At 38.4% G+C, this 20,739-nt stretch overlaps 1 protein-coding gene across 1 annotated transcript; it reads left to right on the top strand.

Moving 5' to 3' along the window:
* Positions 1–515: 515 nt before the first annotated feature.
* Positions 516–20,723, top strand: LOC113304517 (BEACH domain-containing protein C2-like). The gene is made up of 33 exons (XM_026553651.1): positions 516–649; positions 894–934; positions 1,104–3,192; positions 4,123–4,910; positions 5,651–6,361; positions 7,046–7,180; positions 7,715–7,819; positions 7,907–8,020; positions 8,328–8,404; positions 8,977–9,058; positions 9,797–10,126; positions 10,507–11,126; positions 12,002–12,086; positions 12,328–12,522; positions 12,681–13,226; positions 13,318–13,461; positions 13,572–14,051; positions 14,331–14,479; positions 15,002–15,071; positions 15,200–15,283; positions 15,381–15,437; positions 15,561–15,629; positions 15,779–15,865; positions 15,948–16,064; positions 16,374–16,523; positions 16,620–16,704; positions 16,791–16,911; positions 17,159–17,255; positions 17,338–17,451; positions 18,126–18,495; positions 18,751–19,523; positions 19,660–19,782; positions 19,993–20,723. Exons 3-33 carry the CDS (start codon positions 1,170–1,172, stop codon positions 20,065–20,067), a joined length of 8,976 nt encoding a protein of 2,991 aa, XP_026409436.1. The 5' UTR covers positions 516–649; positions 894–934; positions 1,104–1,169; the 3' UTR covers positions 20,068–20,723.
* The last annotated feature ends 16 nt before the right edge of the window (positions 20,724–20,739 follow it).

Here is a 20,739-nt window from a genome sequence, read left to right as displayed (position 1 = left end):
ATGAAATTCATTTTTACGTATATGTAAGGAAAAATAACTCGTCAACGTCATAATATTTCTGATTAGTTATAGCAATAGATGCACATAATACCAAAATAACTCGATAGATACACATAAAGACAAACAAATAACTTAATTTATTCCCGATTAGTTACATTAAAAGAAGATGTAATTCCAAACACGCGAAATAAAACTTTCAAGGTACTTGACATTATATGAGTTCACACCATCCAGTTTTTTCTAATTACCTGCCTGCTGTTTGCATTCTTCATTTGAATATATTTTTACTATACTAATAAAGAATATGGTATTGACTGGTTTCGAATTCGGGTATTATCATTGGGAGGGTGCTCCATTGGCACCCTTGGAGAAGAGAAGAAAATCTAGACACTCGCAGAGTAGTCGCAGTTGTGCGGATAGAAAATTAACTCCATTCCTAACACCTCGGCAGTCCCATTTACTATTTTAACCCTCTAAAATTTACTCTCTCTCTACTTTGATTAATTCTTTCTCCCTTTTAACTTTTCATTTTTTTCTCATCCAAAACTTTTTTACTAAAATAAAGAAAAAAAAACACTCCCTTCCTCCCTCTTCATCACGAAGGAAAAAGAAGAAAAACCAGTCTCAATTTCGCGATCCAGTTTTCTAGGTATTCCTACTAAACATTTCCATTTCCTGAATCTTCTTTCGATTTCAAATATGGATCTGTTTTTAGTTTTTTTTAGCTGCTATTCATATGATTTTTTTTTTATATTTTTTTTACTTGTCGTAATCAGTAAAAGCTGATTTTATAATTTGTCTAAATGGAAGCAGACTTAGTTGAATCATCTCGCATTTTGTCAAACAATGTTTTGATTTGATCTCATTTTGAGGAATTTGTTGATTCATTGCAGGTGAGGATTACACGAAATTGGACTGCATTTGGAGTTGAAAGGTACTCACATTCACATTCATCTTCACATTTGGAATTTTGAAATAGTTTATATCTATTTATTTTTTTGGCATTATTCGATGCTAGTTGGAAATATTCGATCTATTTAAACATGTAGTGTTGTTATTTATATTTTAGGTTTAAATATCTATTTGTTTATTGTGTTTTACAGAGTTGAAATTTGGGGAAACTTTTTAGATGAGGAATTGCTAGGTCAAACATAATCGTAGGGTACATAATGGAAGAAGACTCAGAGAATGAGTCACATATAGGAGGTGGTGTAGATAATAATAAACAACAAGTTGGTGGTACAGGGGATGCTAGGGAAGTTTCTTCTTCTGGGGATGCTGACAAGGAAGGAAATAAGGTTTTGGAAGTGAGTCGTTCATTTAGTACGATCACGTCGATTGAAGATTTGGGTGGATCTCGTGAAGAAGAAGGCAATTTCGAACAGGTGAACTTGAAAGATCAAGAAAAGAATTTGCTAGAATCTGCTCAGGGTAATGAGTATTCAATCAGATCATCTGATTCAGATAATGTGAGTCAGTTCTCTGGGAACGACGAGAATTCAGGGTATTTTGGTGACAACAGGGACAGTTTTGAGATGCAAGACAGCATGGGCACTTGGTCTGAGAAGCAGTTCGGTCGTCCTATTAAACAATCTTCATCTGCAGCTAGTTTTGATTCTCAATCGAGTTTCTATGGAGATGCGTATGCTTCACCTACAGGTTCACCTATTAAACACAAGCCCAAAGCTGTAATGCCCAATGTATCCCCAGAGCTTTTACATTTGGTGGATTCTGCTATCATGGGAAAATCTGAAAGCTTGGAGAAACTTAAGCGTGTTGTATCTGGTCAGGAGATTTTTGGAAAGGGAGAGGAGGGTGATAGTGTTGCTGTATTGGTAGTGGATGCGCTTATTGCAACAATGGGTGGTGTTGAATCTTTTGACGAGGGGGAAGACGATAATCCTCCTAGCGTTATGTTAAATTCTAGGGCTGCCATTGTGGCTGGTGAATTGATCCCTTCTTTACCATGGGAAGTTGAGTACGAAGGACTCATGTCACCTAGGACGCGTATGGTCAAAGGACTGCTTGCAATATTGAGGGCCTGCACAAGAAACAGAGCAATGTGTTCGACTGCTAGTCTTTTGAGAGTTCTTTTAGGGTCAGCAGAGAAGATTTTTGTTCATGAATTAGGTTCGACAACAACACAGACACATTGGGATGGTACTCCTTTGTGCCACTGCATCCAGTTTTTAGCGGCACATTCTCTCAATGTAATGGATTTAGACAGATGGCTTAAGGTCATCACAAAAACACTTACCACAGTGTGGGGGAAACCCTTGGTGCTAGCATTAGAAAGGGCTATAAGTGGAAAGGAAACACGGGGTCCAACATCCACCTTTGAATTTGATGGTGAAAGTTCCGGTTTACTTGGTCCAGGCGAGAGTCGCTGGCCTTTCACCAATGGTTACACATTTGCAACATGGATCTACATAGAATCATTTGCTGACACTCTAAATACAGCAACAGCTGCTGCTGCAATTGCAGCAGCTGCTGCAGCTAGGTCAGGAAAATCCTCTGCTATGTCTGCTGCAGCTGCCGCAAGTGCCCTAGCTGGTGAGGGTACGGCACATATGCCACGGTTGTTCAGTTTCTTATCTGCCGATAATCACGGGATAGAGGCGTATTTTCATGCTCAGTTTTTGGTAGTTGAAAGTGGTAGTGGAAAGGGAAAAAAGGCTTCCTTGCATTTTACTCATGCATTTAAACCACAACACTGGTATTTTATCGGACTTGAACACACGTGCAAGCACGGTATAATTGGAAAGGCCGAGAGTGAACTCAGACTGTATATTGATGGTTCTTTGTATGAAAGCCGACCATTTGAGTTTCCTCGGATTTCTAAGCCTCTTGCATTTTGTTGCATTGGAACAAATCCCCCCCCTACAATGGCTGGTTTGCAAAGGCGTAGACGTCAGTGTCCTCTCTTTGCCGAGATGGGGCCTGTTTACATTTTTAAGGAGTCAATCGGCCCAGAGAAAATGGCCCGCTTGGCTTCTAGAGGAGGAGATGTACTTCCTTCTTTTGGTAATGGAGCTGGGTTACCATGGCTAGCAACCAATGATCATGTGAGGAGTTTGGCAGAAGAAAGTTCAGTTTTGGATGCGGAAATTGGAGGAAGTTTACACCTTCTTTATCATCCAAAGTTGCTTAGTGGCCGTTTCTGTCCAGATGCTTCCCCTTCTGGTGCTGCAGGTTAGCAAAAATCATTCATGTTTTCACTCATTAGCTCCTTTTTATCTTTACTTTTTTTAAGAGTCACTATGAGATTACTTATCTTGCCACAGAAACGTGAAAACCCCTACTAGCTCATTTAATTCCCTATTCCCCATGTCCAATATATCTGTAATAATACACTACAGGATCAAGGAATGGCACTTGCGACCCCGTCATGATATAACTTGAGGTTAAGATATTTGGAGCAGGATGTAGTTGTATATGAATTTGTGCTACGTCGTGGTTTCTTTTCATATGTTGTCGTATTTCATAGTATTTACTCGCAGAAAATGGAATTGCTAGTTCATCAAAGATACTAAAATGATGGATCTTTTTTTTTAATAAGAAACAACTGATATTTATTTCATATTTTTTAAATAATCTTTTACAGTGGAAAACTTGAGATTTTAGATTATTATACTTAGCACTCACCAGTCACCACCCATCCGCGCCGTTCTTGGCCAAACATAGGCGAAGATCGCCTTTGCTTGATTAGTATTAACTCATTATACAAACAAATGAAACACAAACAAACCTAAACCATTGCTCAAACACCTGCTTTAAACCATGCTATATCTCGCTAACCAAACTCTCTGGGCCTCTGGCTTAGGAGGCTAGGATTCCCTAGACTTCATACAGATGTAGAGTGCCCTGGCGATGAGAGACTAGTCTAACAATGGGCAGGCCATGCGCCTTGTCAGTGGAAGCCAGAACATTTCTTGCATGGATGATCAGGCTTCACAGAACCTTCAGTCTGTAATTCCTGAAAACATTTTTCAACCAATATATTCAATGCATTTACTCGATGAAATGATATTAGTTGAAAACACACTTTTTTTTTTTTTCATTTTTCTGTTGTTTTAGTTTGGTTTAGATGTTTACATTTTTCTTTGTCACACATTTGTCCAGGAACCCATCGTAGACCTGCTGAGGTTCTTGGGCAAGTTCATGTTGCTACACGCATGCGCCCAGCTGAGTCTTTGTGGGCTTTGGCCCATGGTGGACCCATGTCTTTGCTTCCATTGGTAGTTAGCAATGTGCAGCAAGATAGCTTGGAACCATTACGCGGGGCTTACAATTTGTCTTTAGCCACCACCTCTCTTTCTGCCTCAATATTCAGAATTATTTCAATTGCGGTTCAACATCCTGGAAATAATGAAGAACTGCGTCGCACTAGGGGGCCTGAAGTTCTGTCTCGAATCTTAAACTACTTGCTGCAAACTCTGTCGACCCTGGATATTGGAAAGCAAAATGGAGTTGGAGACGAGGAACTAGTTGCGTCAATTGTATGTTTATGTCAATCCCAGAAAAACAATCATGCACTGAAAGTGCAGCTTTTTAGCACGTTGTTGTTGGATCTGAAAATGTGGAGTTTATGCAACTACGGAATACAGAAGAAGCTTCTCGCATCACTTGCAGACATGGTTTTCACAGAGTCGTCAGCTATGAGAGATGCTAACGCTATGCAGATGCTTTTAGATAGTTGCAGGAAATGCTATTGGGTTCTCCGTGAAAAGGATTCTGTGGATACCTTTTCAATGAATGAATCACAACGCCCAGTTGGGGAAGTGAATGCTTTGGTTGAAGAACTTTTAGTAGTTATTGAACTCCTAGTGGGAGCAGCAGCTCCTTCAATGGCAGTTGCTGATGTTCGCCGTTTGATGGGGTTTCTAGTTGATTGTCCACAACCTAACCAGGTACGATGTTTGATTAAGTTTTCATTAATTTGTTTCCTGGCAACGGTATTTGACTTGTTTGGTGTAATGTGTATTATATGTTTTGATTCATGATTTTTATTACTGAGAGTTACATTTTAACACATTGTGTATTACCCTCGTTTAACTACTGATAGTCATAGGGGAGGTATTCTTATAAATAACTAAGTTCTAGTGGTTATGGTGTACTCATCCACCATTTTCGTCTAAGTTTGTTGCTATGCTGCTGTCGAATCCAAGGCTATTCTTTTGGGTGGATTCGGTGCTCAGTTTGACCACTTCAAAAGTAACATGGACGGGTTCAAATTCCAATTTTTTTAATTAATGATCGATTCAGTATGTCCCGATTCACTTGTAGAATGCAGACTGATCGCCCCGAGGATCCCTAAGTGTTTGGAAAAATTGTGAAACAAAATATCCTGAACCTGTACACATGTATTTGAACTTGTAAGGATGACATTGACATTGTGCTCATCATTAATTATCTGTTGGCTGTAGCTTCATATCTTAAAGTTTTACTGAAGGCCTGACTGTTTGAAAATTATGTTAGTTTGGTTGGTTGCTCTATTTAGAACTGTTTATAACTGCTTATCCCGTTAATAACTAATCCCCACCATGACCGTGACTGCACTATGATGCTCTGAAGGATTTTTTTATTGAGAGAAAACAACATTTCTAGGAATAATCATTTGGAATTTGCTCCTAATTAGTCTTTCTTCCAGGTTTCCAGAGTCTTGCACCTAATCTACAGGTTGGTGGTACAGCCAAACACATCTAGGGCTAACACATTTGCCGAGTCATTTATCTCTTGTGGTGGTGTGGAAACACTTCTAGTACTGCTGCAACGAGAAGCAAAAGCTGGTGATCATGCTCCAGAATATGCAGGCAAAAAGAATGATGAAAATGTGTCAGTTCAGGGAATTGTTCAGGATTCTTCCGGGGTTGATCAAAGAAGCACTGATGAAGTGCTAGTATCTTTTGGAGGAAAGAAATCTGTTTCTCGTGAAGGGGGTTCTCATCTACAACAACAATCTTTTAGTTATGGCAGCTCTTATATGGGTTCAATGGGTACAAACATAGAAAGATTGTCATCTGCCACTGATGTTATAAAGATTTTGGGTGGTATTAGTTTTTCAATAAGTGGGGACAGTGCTAGGAATAATGTCTATAATGTTGACAATGGTGATGGTGTTGTTGTTCGAATCATCAGCTTATTAGGTGCATTAGTAACATCAGGACATCTGAAATTCGGTACAAGTGCCCCTCCTCAGAATACGTCCATTAGCATTCTTGGTAATGCGGCGCATGATGGAGGGGGAACAATGTTTGATGATAAAGTGTCTCTGCTACTTTTTGCTTTACAAAGAGCTTTACAAGCTGCTCCGCAGAGGCTTATGACAAGTAACGTGTACATGGCCTTATTGGGTGCATCGGTATGTCTATCTGTTCTTTCTTTTGTTTTCTATTTTCTCTTTACGCTTTGAAGATAGGCACTACAAATGCATGCAATCAAGTGATTCTTGAAAGATAGTCATTCTGTTTTTATTTTCTTTCTACATGATAAGTTACCCTTCTAAAATTGCCACTTTTTAATAATTATTTTCCTATTGTCATCTAGTTTTTTCATATCTCCTGAGCACCATTTGTGGGGTTTGTTTTCATGGGCATCAGGGCATGTTCATATGGTACACTGTTACTTTTCCATACCTTCACTTCTAAGTTTTTTAGTGATGCGTTTTGACAGCCTGCAAGTAATGGGATATATGCGAAATACCATTGTGGTTATGAATGTCAACAGATATTCTGATCCTATGTTCTCAATGTACTACCCATATTTAATATAACCTGGAAATTAAAAACAATATTTACATTTACAAGAAGTAGTATCTGTTCATCATTAACTAATTTCTCCTCAAGCTCTTGTTCTTAGAGATCACTGTCGTTAGCATACTTGCTTTTCATGAATTTCAGAAGGCTTAACATTTTTTATATTTTTTAGTGAGCAATATAGATGGCATTGAGATGCTAAATTTGTGCTAGAAATTTTACCCTCAATTATTATGATTACCTTATTGCTTGCATATGAGAATCTTAAGAAGTATGTTTCCTGTTTCCAGATAAATGCTTCTTCAACAGATGATGGGCTAAATCTTTACGACTATGGCCATCAGTTTGAGCATGTTCAACTTTTGTTGGTTCTTCTGCGTTCACTTCCATCTGCCTCTATGGCATTCCAAGTTCGAGCCATACAGGTATGACCTCTCCCTGTTCTTCGGTGACTCTCGTGACTCTGTTGGGTGCTTTGTGTTGCCCTGGATATGCAATAGGCTTATAATGATCAGTAGGAACTAGGAAGTTGCATCTTAGTAAGGATTTTTCAAGCTTTGGCTACATGTTAGTGAAGTGTTAATTAAGTGAGATTCTAATCTTAATTGCATTTTCACTCTCTTAAATCTAGTTATTTTTTGTTTTGAGTTTCTGAACCCATCCCAATCACCTACCATAATTGCATCATTTTTCACTTGATAGGGTGTTTAACATTTCCGTCAAATGTGGTATCACGTAATATATTTTTCTCTTGGTCTCTGTGTTGCGTAATGCAGCTCTGTTAAAGGAAATTTCCACTTAAGCCACTGAAATCTGCATGCATATTCGCGTATTGTAATCTAGTGAAAAGAACTGATTTCTGGATTTCTGTTTCAATCACTGAATTCTATCCATCTATTTCTTGTGAAGAATCTCATTAACTACCTTTTTCTGAACTCTACCTCTGCATATGATTTCAGGATCTTCTGTTTTTGGCTTGCAGTCATCCAGACAACAGAAGCAGGCTCACAGACATGGATGAATGGCCAGAGTGGATTTTGGAGGTTCTTATTTCTAATTATGAGGTACGAAGTTGATTTCATCCTCGACTGTGAACATTGCAGTATGTTACAAGACAGTACACCACTTAATATAATTACCTGTTCCATCAGAGGGGTTCGATTAAATATTCCAATGGTGCAACTGGTGGAGACATAGAAGACCTCATACACAATTTCTTGATTATCATTCTAGAGCATTCTATGCGCCAAAAGGATGGTTGGAAGGTTGGTCGATGACATTCACCTGCTTTAGCATGTTTCATATATTTGTATATTCTATATGTATCCTCTCTCTATATACAATGTTTATGTTAATTCTTTTGGAACATGGTTGCAATGCATGCACCTAATTCCTTCGCAACTGGAGGATATCTATCTAGATAACCATTTTGTGTGAACATGCTCTCATCTTGATTCTATTTCTCTTATACATTGGTCATCTTGCACTCTTGGTGTGAAAAAAAAAAAAGTTTTCCGTAGAAGTTGGTTTATCGCTTTGCTTATGTTTTTGGACCTTACTTTATTTTTACAGGATGTTGAAGCTACGATTCATTGTGCAGAGTGGCTGTCTATGGTTGGTGGATCTAGTACAGGAGACCAGCGCACCAGGTACCTGAACGTATTTTGAGTTCTATCAACTAACTAAAGTACTGTAAGCTCATCTGAGTTTGACAATTCATGCAAGTGATTCTGTAGCCATACTCAGTCATGCTAGTAGTAGGAGATATGAACGTTTATGTCTAGTGGTAAATCTCTAAAACAAAGATACAAAATCAAGATGTGAGATTTGCTTTACCTCTCTAAAAAAATCAGGGTTTTTTATTGTGGTGATAGGCGGAGTGAATATATCTTAACTCAGATGTACCTAGTAATCTCTTTTTCATATATTTGAGCACAGGCTTCGAGTAAGAACAATAACTAGTTATGATTATTTTCTGGATAATTTTCTTTACTTGGCAATGAGTTAATAATCTATCAAGCTAAGTAGGCTGGCTTGAGCCTGCACCTCGCCTTCAAGGCAGCAAATAATGTTTAAGAGTGGTTAACTATCAAATTTGATTATTTTCTTTGCAATTCATAATTAATTTCTAATATTTTTTCAAGAATAGTTGCTTTGGGAAAGTAATTTATTCATTCTTTGGTCAATCATTGCCTTATTTTCTTGTCTTTTCTATTGGAAGACGTGAAGAGTCATTACCAGTATTCAAGAGGAGGCTCTTGTGTGGCTTGCTGGATTTTGCAGCCAGAGAACTGCAGGTCCAGGTATTTTTTTTCCTTCTTCTTATGCTCAATTTATTTTGAAAGTCAACATCCTATATATAAATTGCAGTTCGACATTGCAAGCCTGTTTAGGAAATGGAAATGCATTTTACCCCCTTCAAGATTTTGATTTTCCTAGTTCATTCTTATAACAGTGAATAAACTTCTCATCAGAAGCTGTTACATTTCTTCCCTTCAAGCTATTGGTTGGATGGGTGTGTTAGACTAGCTTTTTAAATTGTGTGATGGTAGGAGACGAAGAAATCTGCTGGAGGAAATTTGGAGTGCTTGGATCATTTGTCATTGAATTTCTGAACTGAAATTTCCACATTCTTATATTTTATAATACCACTAAAATCACAACAATCTGCAATTTTGTAATCAGTATCACCAGATTCATGCACATTGTACAATGGTTTTTCACAATCAGCAGTCTTTTTAACTACGGCTACAAAGCCTAAAAAACGATATTCTATATAGATAAGGTTTAAGGTACAATGATAAGGATATTATGTTATGTTATGTTATGTTTTGATAAGATTTGTTTTGAAAATCTTAAGTGGGTGAGCAATATTCGATTGATTAACCTTGCCGCGTTTAATATTTTTTAGCCTTAGGAGTTAAAAGGAGCAATCCATCAGGTTTCTTTCCATATTCTGCAATTTACTTTAAGTGCACTGAAGAGGATCCTGTCCTTGAAACCCGGTAACATTCAGTTCTTTTTTTTTGTGTGCGTGGCAGACTCAAGTCATTGCGGCTGCAGCTGCTGGAGTTGCTGCCGAAGGTCTATCACCGATTAATGCCAAGGCAGAAGCAGAGTTTGCTGCTCAGCTTTCTGTGGCGTTGGCGGAAAATTCAATTGTGATCCTAATGCTCGTCGAAGACCATCTACGTCTGCAGAGCCAGTTATTTAGCAACTCGAACTTGGTGGACGGAACTGAAACTCCCAGTTTATCAGCTTCCAGTGTTGATAATTGCTCAACTTCGGTTGGAAAAAGTCCTGTAGAATCTTCAGAGGTTTTGGTTCCACGAAGGTCAAACTCATGTGATTCTGGAGGGCTTTCTCTTGATGTATGTGCACTGTCACACTAAACTCTATGGCATGTATTTTACACTCTGAGGACATCTGTTTATTTTCTTTGAGTCTCTGAAGCCGTTCGAGGTCTTGCATGACGGTCACTTCATGGCTGATCTCTATACCTCTGCTGATCTTCTTAGTTGATGATAACTAAGCATCAGACTAAGAATTAAATGGCTCTGAAGCCCCATTTCTTGACATATTCATATTCTCACATGCATTAGCATCATTAAACATGTCTCCGTTTGTATAAAAAGTAGTTTCTTGGTCAAGGCAGTAGTCTGCCTTTTAGCTTGTATATTAGCTATGCTGATTTTTAATTTCCATCATATTCTGGGGTCTGATCTTTCATTCCATCGTTATGTCTCATCAGGTTCTTGCTTCAATGGCTGATGCAAATGGACAAGTTTCTGCAGCAGTTATGGAACGCCTTACTGCAGCTGCAGCAGCAGAACCGTATGAGTCTGTTAGGTGTGCTTTTGTGTCATATGGTAGCAGTGCTTCAGATTTAGCAGAGGGTTGGAAGTATAGGAGCAGGATGTGGTATGGTGTAGGTCTTTCCTCGAAAGATACTGACTTTGGTGGTGGAGGCAGTGGTCTGGATTCTTGGAAAGCTGCTCTAGAAAAGGATGCAAATGGAAACTGGATTGAGCTGCCTCTGGTAAAGAAATCAGTCGTCATGCTCCAGGCATTGTTACTAGATGAAAGTGCACTAGGTGGTGGTCTGAATCTTGGTGGAGGTTCTGGTACAGGAATGGGAGGAATGGGTGCACTCTATCAATTATTGGACAGTGATCAACCATTCTTATGCATGCTCAGAATGGTACTTGTTTCAATGAGAGAGGATGATAATGGGGAAGATGGTATTTTTATGAATGTTACCATGAATAATGACATATCAGAAGGATTAAATTCCCAGACAGGAAATGTGATGTCATCAGATAGCAATACGCGTTTGTCAACAAGGCAACCACGATCTGCATTACTTTGGAGGTAAAACATAAGTTTCTCTATTCATTATATCTCTGAATATTTCTCCATCCTAGCCTTGTTAGTAGTTCCTTAGTTTTCATGACCTGCATTACTGTGGAGGAAAAACATAAGTTTCTCTATCAATTATATCTCCGAATATTTCTCTATCTTAACCTTTTAGTTTTTTAATTTTTCTTGCCTTAAAATGCTCGGGTAGAGTACAATTAACACCTGAGAGTACTTGGATACTTGACTTTGTTGAGATGGACATGTAAAAAGATAATTATGGTATTTCATTGTATGAATTTATGGCTTTAACACGATTGGGATAATTAAGGAGAGATATATACATTCTGTGTTTGGTAATGCGAAGTAAACACCGTTAATAAAATGCCTTTTTAACTGGAAGTTAAGGCCAGCTGGTGGTTTTCTGATACCCTAAAAACCCCCTTCGAGGGTATGAGTCCAACGACCGCTACTGATTTTATTAACTACTCTGTTTCTGGGAAATGAGATTGTTCTTGATAAAAATCAGATGTATGTAATTGCTAGTAACTATAATTTTTTTTTCTTCTTTTAGATGGAAACACAAATGATGCCAAAATTGAATTCACCATGTCATTCAATCATGCCACCTATAGAAATGAATAAAACATCACATTTTCCTTTTGTGTATGGGAATTCATGTAGGTGTTTTACCTGCTTAGCTTGATCAGTTCTATGCCTGTGTAGCTAGCAATAATTTGTTGATGTTCTCATTTCATTGCCATTAATTATAAATCTCAAAATCCTTCACAAAGCAGTAAAAGTCATGCACAATGCACCCTACTACTGTTTAAATCCAAATTACTGTTCTATACTAATTGCCGATATGTTTTTGCTTTATGGTGTGCCAGTGTGCTTGCTCCAGTTCTTAACATGCCAGTTTCAGAATCTAAGAGACAGAGGGTGTTGGTTGCAGCTTGCATTCTCTATTCTGAGGTAATTTTGATACTAAAATCTAATACTGATAACCTCAGCAGATTTCTCAGTAAATTAGTAATCTCCTTGGCTCAGATGTTGCTTGATACAATTATACACACCCACGAAAAAAAGAAAGAAGAGGAAAAGCATGTGTGCATCTTTAAATTCTTGTTCTTTGCATTGTGGTGGTATTGCTTTCTATCAATCAGATGGTAGTCATTGTTTATTTTGGTCATACGGTCATACTTCCATAATGCAGGCCTGGCATGCGTTCAGCAAAGACAGAAAGCCTCTTCGTAAGCAGTATCTGGAAGCTATTTTACCGCCATTTGTTGCTATTCTGAGAAGATGGCGACCACTGCTTGTCGGTATTCATGAATTTACTTCTCCAGACGGTCAAAATCCTCTTGTTGCTGATGATCGTGGTTTAGCAGCAGATTCGCTTCCTTTGGAGGTGATTGAACTGATAAACTCGCTTCACCTTCTCATTCCATGATTTTTTTTTCTTTAATCTCTTATGGCCTTTTGGATTAATCTGCCGATGTTTCAGTCTAGATCTCTTAATAATCTCTTATCTAATTAGTTTTTGATCATCTTAGTTGCATATTTCAGGCTGGTCTCTGCATGATATCTCCAGGGTGGGCATCTGCCTTTGCATCTCCACCAGCAGCAATGGCATTGGCCATGATTGCAGCTGGTGCTGCTGGTGGTGAAACCATAGCACCCGTGAAAACCACACACCTAAGGCGTGACATATCTATGTTTGAGCGAAAGCAAACTAGGCTTCACACGTTTTCAAGCTTTCAAATGCCTCTGGAGACTCCTACAAAATCCCAGGTTGTTCCAAAGGACAAGGCTGCTGCAAAGGCTGCTGCCTTGGCTGCCGCTCGTGATCTTGAACGCAATGCTAAAATTGGTTCCGGAAGGGGTCTTAGTGCTGTTGCTATGGCAACATCTGCACAACGGAGGAGTTTAAGCGATGTGGAGCGTGTGAAGAGATGGACACTCTCCGAAGCCATGGGAACTGCGTGGATAGAATGCATGCAACCGGTTGGTTCTAGATCAGTTTCGGGAAAAGATTTTAATGCTCTGTCTTATAAATTTATTGCAGTGTTAGTTGCAAGCTTTGCCTTAGCAAGAAACATGCAGCGGTCAGAGGTGTGATAACTATCTCTTCGATTGAAATCTTACTTACATATAAGCCTTCAATAGAACAAGATTAAACACAACTTATTACCCTTTTTTGCAGATGGACCGACGCACACAGGTTGATGTAATAGATCGACATATTATATCTACTGGAGCTCGTGCGTGGCGTAAGCTCATTCATTGTTTAGTTGACATGAGAGGTCTTTATGGACCTTTTGGAGATAGTCTGTACAATTCTGGCCGAGTATGTAATCAGAATGTTTTTGGTGCTGTCAGTTCATTTGTGAATAGAATCGTCGTGTTTTTTATTACCTGGTGTCCAGTTTATGGAGTTTATTTTCTCAAAAACCGCAGGTATTCTGGAAGTTGGACTTAATGGAGAGTTCTTCTAGGATGAGAAGATATTTGAGGAAGGATTACAAAGGGTCTGATCATTTGGGTGCAGCTGCTGATTACGAAGATAATCAGCAAACTAAGCACAACCAGGAGAGTATGATATCTTCTTCTACTGCCTCTATCCTTGCAGCAGAAGCAATAACAATAGAGGAAGCAAAAGAAGATGATGAACATACAGAAACTGATACGTTGGATGATAAAACATACCCTGTGGGTCAGAGTGGAGAGAATGAGCAGCGGCTGTCAGCAACTGCTGAGCAACCTGTATCAGCGTCAACGGATCCTATTGTTTCTCCAGTAGCTGGTGATGAGGACTTGGTCGAAAATCCATCAGCAGTTGCACCTGGATATGTTCCCAGTGAATCTGATGAAAGAATTATTCTTGAACTTTCTTCGTCAATGGTTCGACCTTTAAGAGTCACCCGGGGAACCTTTCAAGTAAGTGCAATATTTGCTAGCCAGAATGTCATTTGTGCATCAAGGGTTTCTTGTGCTTTTAACGCCTGTATCTTGAAACAATGATACTTTCCAGGTTTTACTCATCAATACATGAAAATAAATGGGGATGCTGAAACTAACCAAGTCTAAATATTTTACATTAACCCTAATTAAGTTTCACTAGCGACTAGATTCGTAGCTGATGATCAGGCAAAGTCTAATATACCATCATAATACTGTGTCTGCTGTTCCTGAGCTTTTGATAATGCTATTTTTCAGATAACATCCAAGAGGATTAATTTCATAGTCGATGATCATGTTGATGAAAATGTTGCGGAGGGCGGGTTGGATCCGAGTTCTGAGAAAAAAGAGAAAGAGAAAGATCGGACCTGGTTGATGTCATCCCTTCATCAGATGTTTAGCAGGAGGTGTGTGATTAGACTATTTGGTTTTTTCTTCCTTCCATTTGACTCTTCTGTTTCTAATCCTCAATTTATTGAGCCTCACTGAAATGGAAAAACATTTAGATGTTCTGGTTTCCAGTAGGTTTTGCTTCTCTCACTCATTTACACCAGACTTTGATTGCGTTTATGGTGGTACTAAACCTTTTCTGGGTCAAATGTGTTTAACTTTACACTAGGTTCCATATGCATATCTCGGGGTATTTCCTTATTGGTTAGCCTCAGTGCCTCAATGTTTCATTTTACATGATGACGTGGTCAGGTTGGTATACATGTAGTCATGCCACACTTGTTACCCAAAGGCCTATATCCTTAGCTGAGTATGATCACAATAGTCAAATTGTTATTTTCCAAAAAAAATATATATAATAATAATAATAATAAATCTGATATAATAGCTTGCAACATGCGTGGTACGTGGATTACATTCCTAAATGATTTTGTTTGAATATGTAATATGGTGTGCTTATGGGTGACTCTGTTTCACAGATATCTTCTGAGAAGAAGTGCACTGGAGTTGTTTATGGTTGATCGGTCGAATTTCTTCTTTGATTTTGGGGTATTGTTTTCTTGAGATCAGTTTAGCATTATTATTCTGTAGATATATTTTCAAAAGATCCTCATTCTACTCGCTGATTATTTTAATTCTTTGGCATCTCAATTTTATTCCTTTTGGTTCTGTTCCAGAGTATTGATGGGCGAAAAAATGCGTATCGAGCTATTGTTCAAGCACGGCCTCATCATTTGAATAATATTTACCTGGCAACACAGGTTTTCTCCTCTAAAGCTTAAGACAAATATGAAATATGCATTAATTAAATCAAACTCTATGAACTGTCCTTACAACATAATTTCCTTTTGGATGTAGAGGCCTGAACAACTTCTTAAGCGAACTCAGCTGATGGAGCGATGGTGTCGGTGGGAGGTAAGGATCCAAATAATGATCTCAGATATAATCAGCTTCATGTGTGTCTCCATTTCAAATGAATAATTTACATTACTTGTCGGATAAGATATTGAAAGGGTTGAGCACTAAATGTTTCTGCAGATTAGCAATTTTGAGTATCTTATGCAGCTTAATACATTGGCTGGTCGTAGTTACAATGATATCACTCAGGTGCGTCTGCTAGAATTGTATGTTAACTTTTAGTTATGATGGATGCTGAATAACTTACTTTGTAACACGAACCACAACAATTTTTATGACATTAGTTTAAAAACTTGTTTCTATTTTCCTTAACTTTTTAGTATTTCTGGTTTTGGTAGTATCCCGTCTTTCCCTGGATTCTTGCTGATTACAGCTCTGAAACTTATGATCTTGGCAATCCTTCTACTTACAGAGATCTCTCCAAGGTAGCATATGTTCCTGGTTAATTTTCTCCAGCATGTTATTCTTTTGCAATGATATCCCCTTAGATTAATTTTTATTTTGCAGCCTATCGGAGCATTGAATCCTGATCGTCTCAAGAAGTTCCAAGAGCGATACTCGAGTTTTGATGATCCCATCATTCCTAAATTCCATTATGGTTCACATTACTCAAGTGCTGGAACTGTACGTACTTTAGTTTTGATTCTTTTCATATTTGTGGATTACGGTTTGGCGAAGTACTCTATATATTTCTACCACTCATCATAAGCATCACACAATATTATAGCACCTCATCCACTGACTTATCCATAAAATTGTTTTAAGCCTTTGTTTGGTATAGTTTTATCTGTGAACTTTAATAAATAACATGTTAGATTTTAGGGAACACATTGTTATAGGAAGATATGAGAAGCTATAGTCGTATGCTGTTCGGGGTTGGTAAATTTCTTTTAGGTGTCTGTATACTTCCTCTGACTGCTTCTACTTCTTCAGGTGCTGTACTACCTCGTAAGGGTTGAGCCATTTACTACCCTTCAAGTTCAACTGCAAGGTGGCAAGTTTGATCATGCAGACAGGATGTTTGCAGATATAGGTGGTACATGGAATGGTGTTCTTGAAGATATGAGTGATGTAAAAGAGCTGGTAAGAATCTTTGGATGACTACTGTTCGGAAGAGTCATTTTTGATGATTTGGTTTTTAAATGATGGTTACTGAGTTGCTTCTCTTATAAACCTTAGGTTCCAGAGCTATTTTATCTACCAGAGGCTCTTACCAACGTAAATTCAATTGATTTTGGTACAACACAACTTGGAGGAAAGCTAGGTATGCATCTTACTAACTAGACTCAAATGCTTTCTTCAGTTTTTGGATTTGGCGTTGTACCTACTGATTCGAATCTACCATTGCAGATACGGTCAGACTTCCGCCTTGGGCTGAAAATTCTGTTGACTTCATTCACAAGCATCGAATGGCTCTTGAGAGTGAGCATGTTTCTGCTCATATGCATGAATGGATCGACCTCATATTTGGGTAAGTGTGCTTATTCCAAGGAATGTCAAGTCTCAAAAGTAGATCTCCTGCTAGGTCATTGATGATGTTTTCCTCAACTTCCTTTGATTAATGTTGGAAATGCTAATACTCGAAGTTTCCAGATTAGGAATGTCAAGTCTCAAAGTAGACCTCCTGCTAGGTTCCTAATATTAATAAGTGCAAATTTCTCATATACTCTGCACCCTCTCGTACAACCTAAATCTTCATAAATCAATTTTATTTCCAGATATAAGCAACGGGGAAGAGAGGCTATATCTGCCAACAATGTGTTCTTTTACATAACCTATGAAGGAACCGTTGATATCGATAAAATTTCTGATCCAGTAAGCATACTTCCCTCTATCTGTGAACTTCATTTGGTTTAAGTTCTAGTACTTACCTTCAACTCTCGGATTTTCGCAACAGGTGCAGCAGCGTGCCACTCAAGACCAGATAGCATACTTTGGACAAACTCCGTCCCAGCTATTGACTGTCTCTCACTCGAAGAGGAAGCCATTGGCGGATGTTCTTCACCTGCAGGTACTTCTTCGTGATATACTCGCATATCTTTTCACTGTATACACATTTCCATATTTTAATTCTCAAATATTTCATGGTATCATACTGAATTGTGTGACATGGATTATCTGTGAGAAATAACATACCAAGGTCTGTGAAACTTATGATTTTGCAATACGAGAGTTGTTTTTTCATGTTTTACGCCAACTTGTGTGCGCCGTACCTTATGAATGGTTGGTTGGTGGCTTGATGCCAACCAAATTAATTCATTCGGTGTCATTTAGGATATTATCATCATTCAAATTAATACATTGGGTGTCATACTGTCATTTAGAATATTATCATCATTTTTATATATCATGTGATATCTGCATAACATTCCACGTATGCTGCATGCCAAGAATCCATAAGAGAGATTAATTGTGAACATTGTGCGAGGCAAGAATAATTGTATGCATACCTGTGAGCTGTGTCAAATATAATGGATCTCATCTTTCATTCTGAACCTACACTTCCCCTCCTTTGAGTGTATTCATTTAATTGTGTAATATGCTGAAAAGAAAGCAAAATAATAGAGGACAAAGTCGTGTAGAAGTTGAGCAAGTGATTATGAACTATATTAACTTTTCTTTATTATCGCTTTCAGAGTTGGAGTTGAACAAACTATATTAACTTTTCTTTATTATTGCACTCAGACAATCTTCCGAAACCCGAAGGAGATCAAACCTTATGTGATTCCAAATCCTGAACGCTGCAATGTACCTGCTGCTGCTATGTATGCATCAGCGGATTCTGTTATAGTAGTTGACATAAATGCTCCTGCTGCACACGTTGCTCTGCACAAATGGCAGCCAAATACACCTGATGGTCAAGGAACGCCGTTCCTATTTCACCATGGTAAATCTGTCTCCAACTCCAGTGGTGGAGCATTTATGAGAATGTTCAAAGGTCCAGCTGGTTCTGCTTTTGAAGATTGGCAGTTTCCCCAAGCTCTAGCATTTGCAACAGCTGGAATCAGGAGTTCATCTGTAGTTGCTGTGACATGTGACAAAGAAGTCATTACTGGTATGGATTCGGTACATATCAGATTATTTTATGTTGTCCATTGTCTTCCTGTGCGAAGCTATTGTTTCAAATTCATCTTGGAACCTGTCCTATTTGTTTCTTTGGCTATTTCGGGATAGCGGTAGATTCCAACTTTTACTTGTTGCATTATATGATATATTTTGATATATTCAAAGAAACTTTACTTCTTTCTAATAACCGGTGTTGAATGATGGCTACTGGCAAGTATTTATGCAATCATTTATCTTTCTGCAGGTGGGCACGCCGATAACAGTATTAAGTTGATATCATCAGATGGAGCAAAAACCATAGAAAGAGCACAGGGTCACTGTGCTCCAGTTAGTTGCCTCGCTCTTTCGCCTGATAGCAATTACCTCGTTACAGGATCTCAAGATACAACCCTAATACTTTGGAGGATCCATCGAGCATCAACATCAAATTCAAGCACTATGTCAGACTCTTCCTCTGGTCCTAGCACTCCAACTTCTAGTAGCAGTAGTAATTTAGCTAATCTCATAGCTGATATTACCAGGAAGCGTCGTATTGAAGGCCCCTTGCATGTTATGAGAGGTCATTTTAGGGAAGTAAATTGCTGCTGTGTAAATTCAGATCTGGGTGTTGTAGTTTCAGCCTCCCATTCTTCAGATGTTTTAATTCATTCTGTAAGGCGGGGTAGGTTGATCAAGCGTTTAGCTGGAGTGGAGGCAAACTCAGTATGCCTTTCCTCTGCTGGAATTGTTATGACTTGGAACATGTCACAGCAAAAGCTCTCCACTTTCACGTTAAATGGGGTTCCAGTAGCGACTGCATTCCTTCCTGCTTCCGCCACAATTAGTTGCATGGAAGTTTCTTTTGATGGAATGAATGCCTTAATCGGTACAAGTTCCTGTCCAGAGAATGATGCAACATTCTCTGATTTCGGATCAGATTTAGATCGAGATGCAGATTTGGGTAACGGAAAGGAGAGTGAAAACAAATTGGTTGTCCGGCCACCTTCAATTTGTTTCCTCGACATGCACACACTTAAGGTATGAATAAAAGCTGAAAACACAACTTAAATCTATTTCCTTTTTTACTGTCAGGATTTTTTTTTTCTTTTGATTTTCATAATTATAATATATGAATTTGCCGGTAACAAGAACCTGTGCCGTTTCTTCCTTGTAGATATTTCATTCGTTGAAGCTAGCAGATGGGCAAGATATAACGGCTCTGGCTTTGAACAAGGATAACACGAATTTGTTGGTATCAACAGCAGATAAACAGCTGATAGTGTTCACAGATCCAGCTGTAAGTTAGATTAGTTTAAACAGTATTTTATAATTCCTTTGATCTATTTCTTTAATGAATTTGCATCTGAACTTCCTCTCTGAAGATGAATATTGTTTGATACCCACTACGAAAATCAAGTATGATAGGTAAATACATCATTCGACCAAATGGTTACACAACATCTTCATTCTTAACGTGTATATTCCCTGTTTCTTTTCTTTCTTGTAGTTAAGTTTGAAGGTTGTGGATCAAATGCTTAAGCTCGGGTGGGAAGGGGACGGTCTCAGTCCTCTAATAAAATGAAGCGACAGTGATGGAATTGGATTTCGCAATATTTCTTAAAGAAGGAAACTATTACGCGCCATCCCTGGAAATCATCATCAAATCCCTGGGATCAGGTTTGAGTCACCTCCCATTTAGAGCTTAGGCCAAAAGGATTTATAAATGTTTTGCGGATAGGTAATTTTGACTCGCTGACCTTGAGGTTGTAATATATTGTTGTATCCTTCTCGCTGAAACGGAACAACTCAACATTCTTTTGTTATCATATATGAGCCACACATAGTTTGTAACGGGTTGTTTGTCCCTGCCCTCTCTTGCCATCGTTGTATGTCGGCTACCTTGGTGAAATGCGTTCGGGCTTCAGCCACTCCCGGGAAAAATAATCGTATAGTTTTGTAGTGAATTTTTTTTAATCTGGTTCTGGAGAAGAGATTCAGAATATCAATGCTGGAGAGCATTTGTAAATAAGTTTTACAGGTCGAGATTTCAATAGAATGGTTTTGGTTTTGCTCATCTTTTGGGATGTACAGTTATTTGTTATGACCTTGAAATGGAAGTGGGAAGTGGTTTTCTGTGAGCTTCTATACATTCAGTGTGTTACGTGTTGATACAGAAAGTCTGCTTTTAAGGTATACAAATTTAATTACTGAATTAGAACATTTACTTCAGCTTCACCTTTGGATTGAGATTTCT

The sequence above is a fragment of the Papaver somniferum genome, chromosome 8, assembly GCF_003573695.1.
Source record: "Papaver somniferum cultivar HN1 chromosome 8, ASM357369v1, whole genome shotgun sequence".
NCBI classification, from domain to species: domain Eukaryota; kingdom Viridiplantae; phylum Streptophyta; class Magnoliopsida; order Ranunculales; family Papaveraceae; genus Papaver; species Papaver somniferum.
Note: the sequence above shows the minus strand (reverse complement) of the source record. Positions and strands in the feature narration are given on the sequence as shown.

Excerpts from the sequence above, each read along its gene's own strand:
- LOC113304517 (XM_026553651.1), top strand. The coding sequence starts at position 1,170 with ATGGAAGAAGACTCAGAGAATGAGTCACATATAGGAGGTGGTGTAGAT. Across the intron at positions 6,362-7,045 it reads TGGCCTTATTGGGTGCATCG|ATAAATGCTTCTTCAACAGA; the intron begins GTATGTCTATCT and ends TCCTGTTTCCAG. Across the intron at positions 10,127-10,506 it reads CTGGAGGGCTTTCTCTTGAT|GTTCTTGCTTCAATGGCTGA; the intron begins GTATGTGCACTG and ends ATGTCTCATCAG.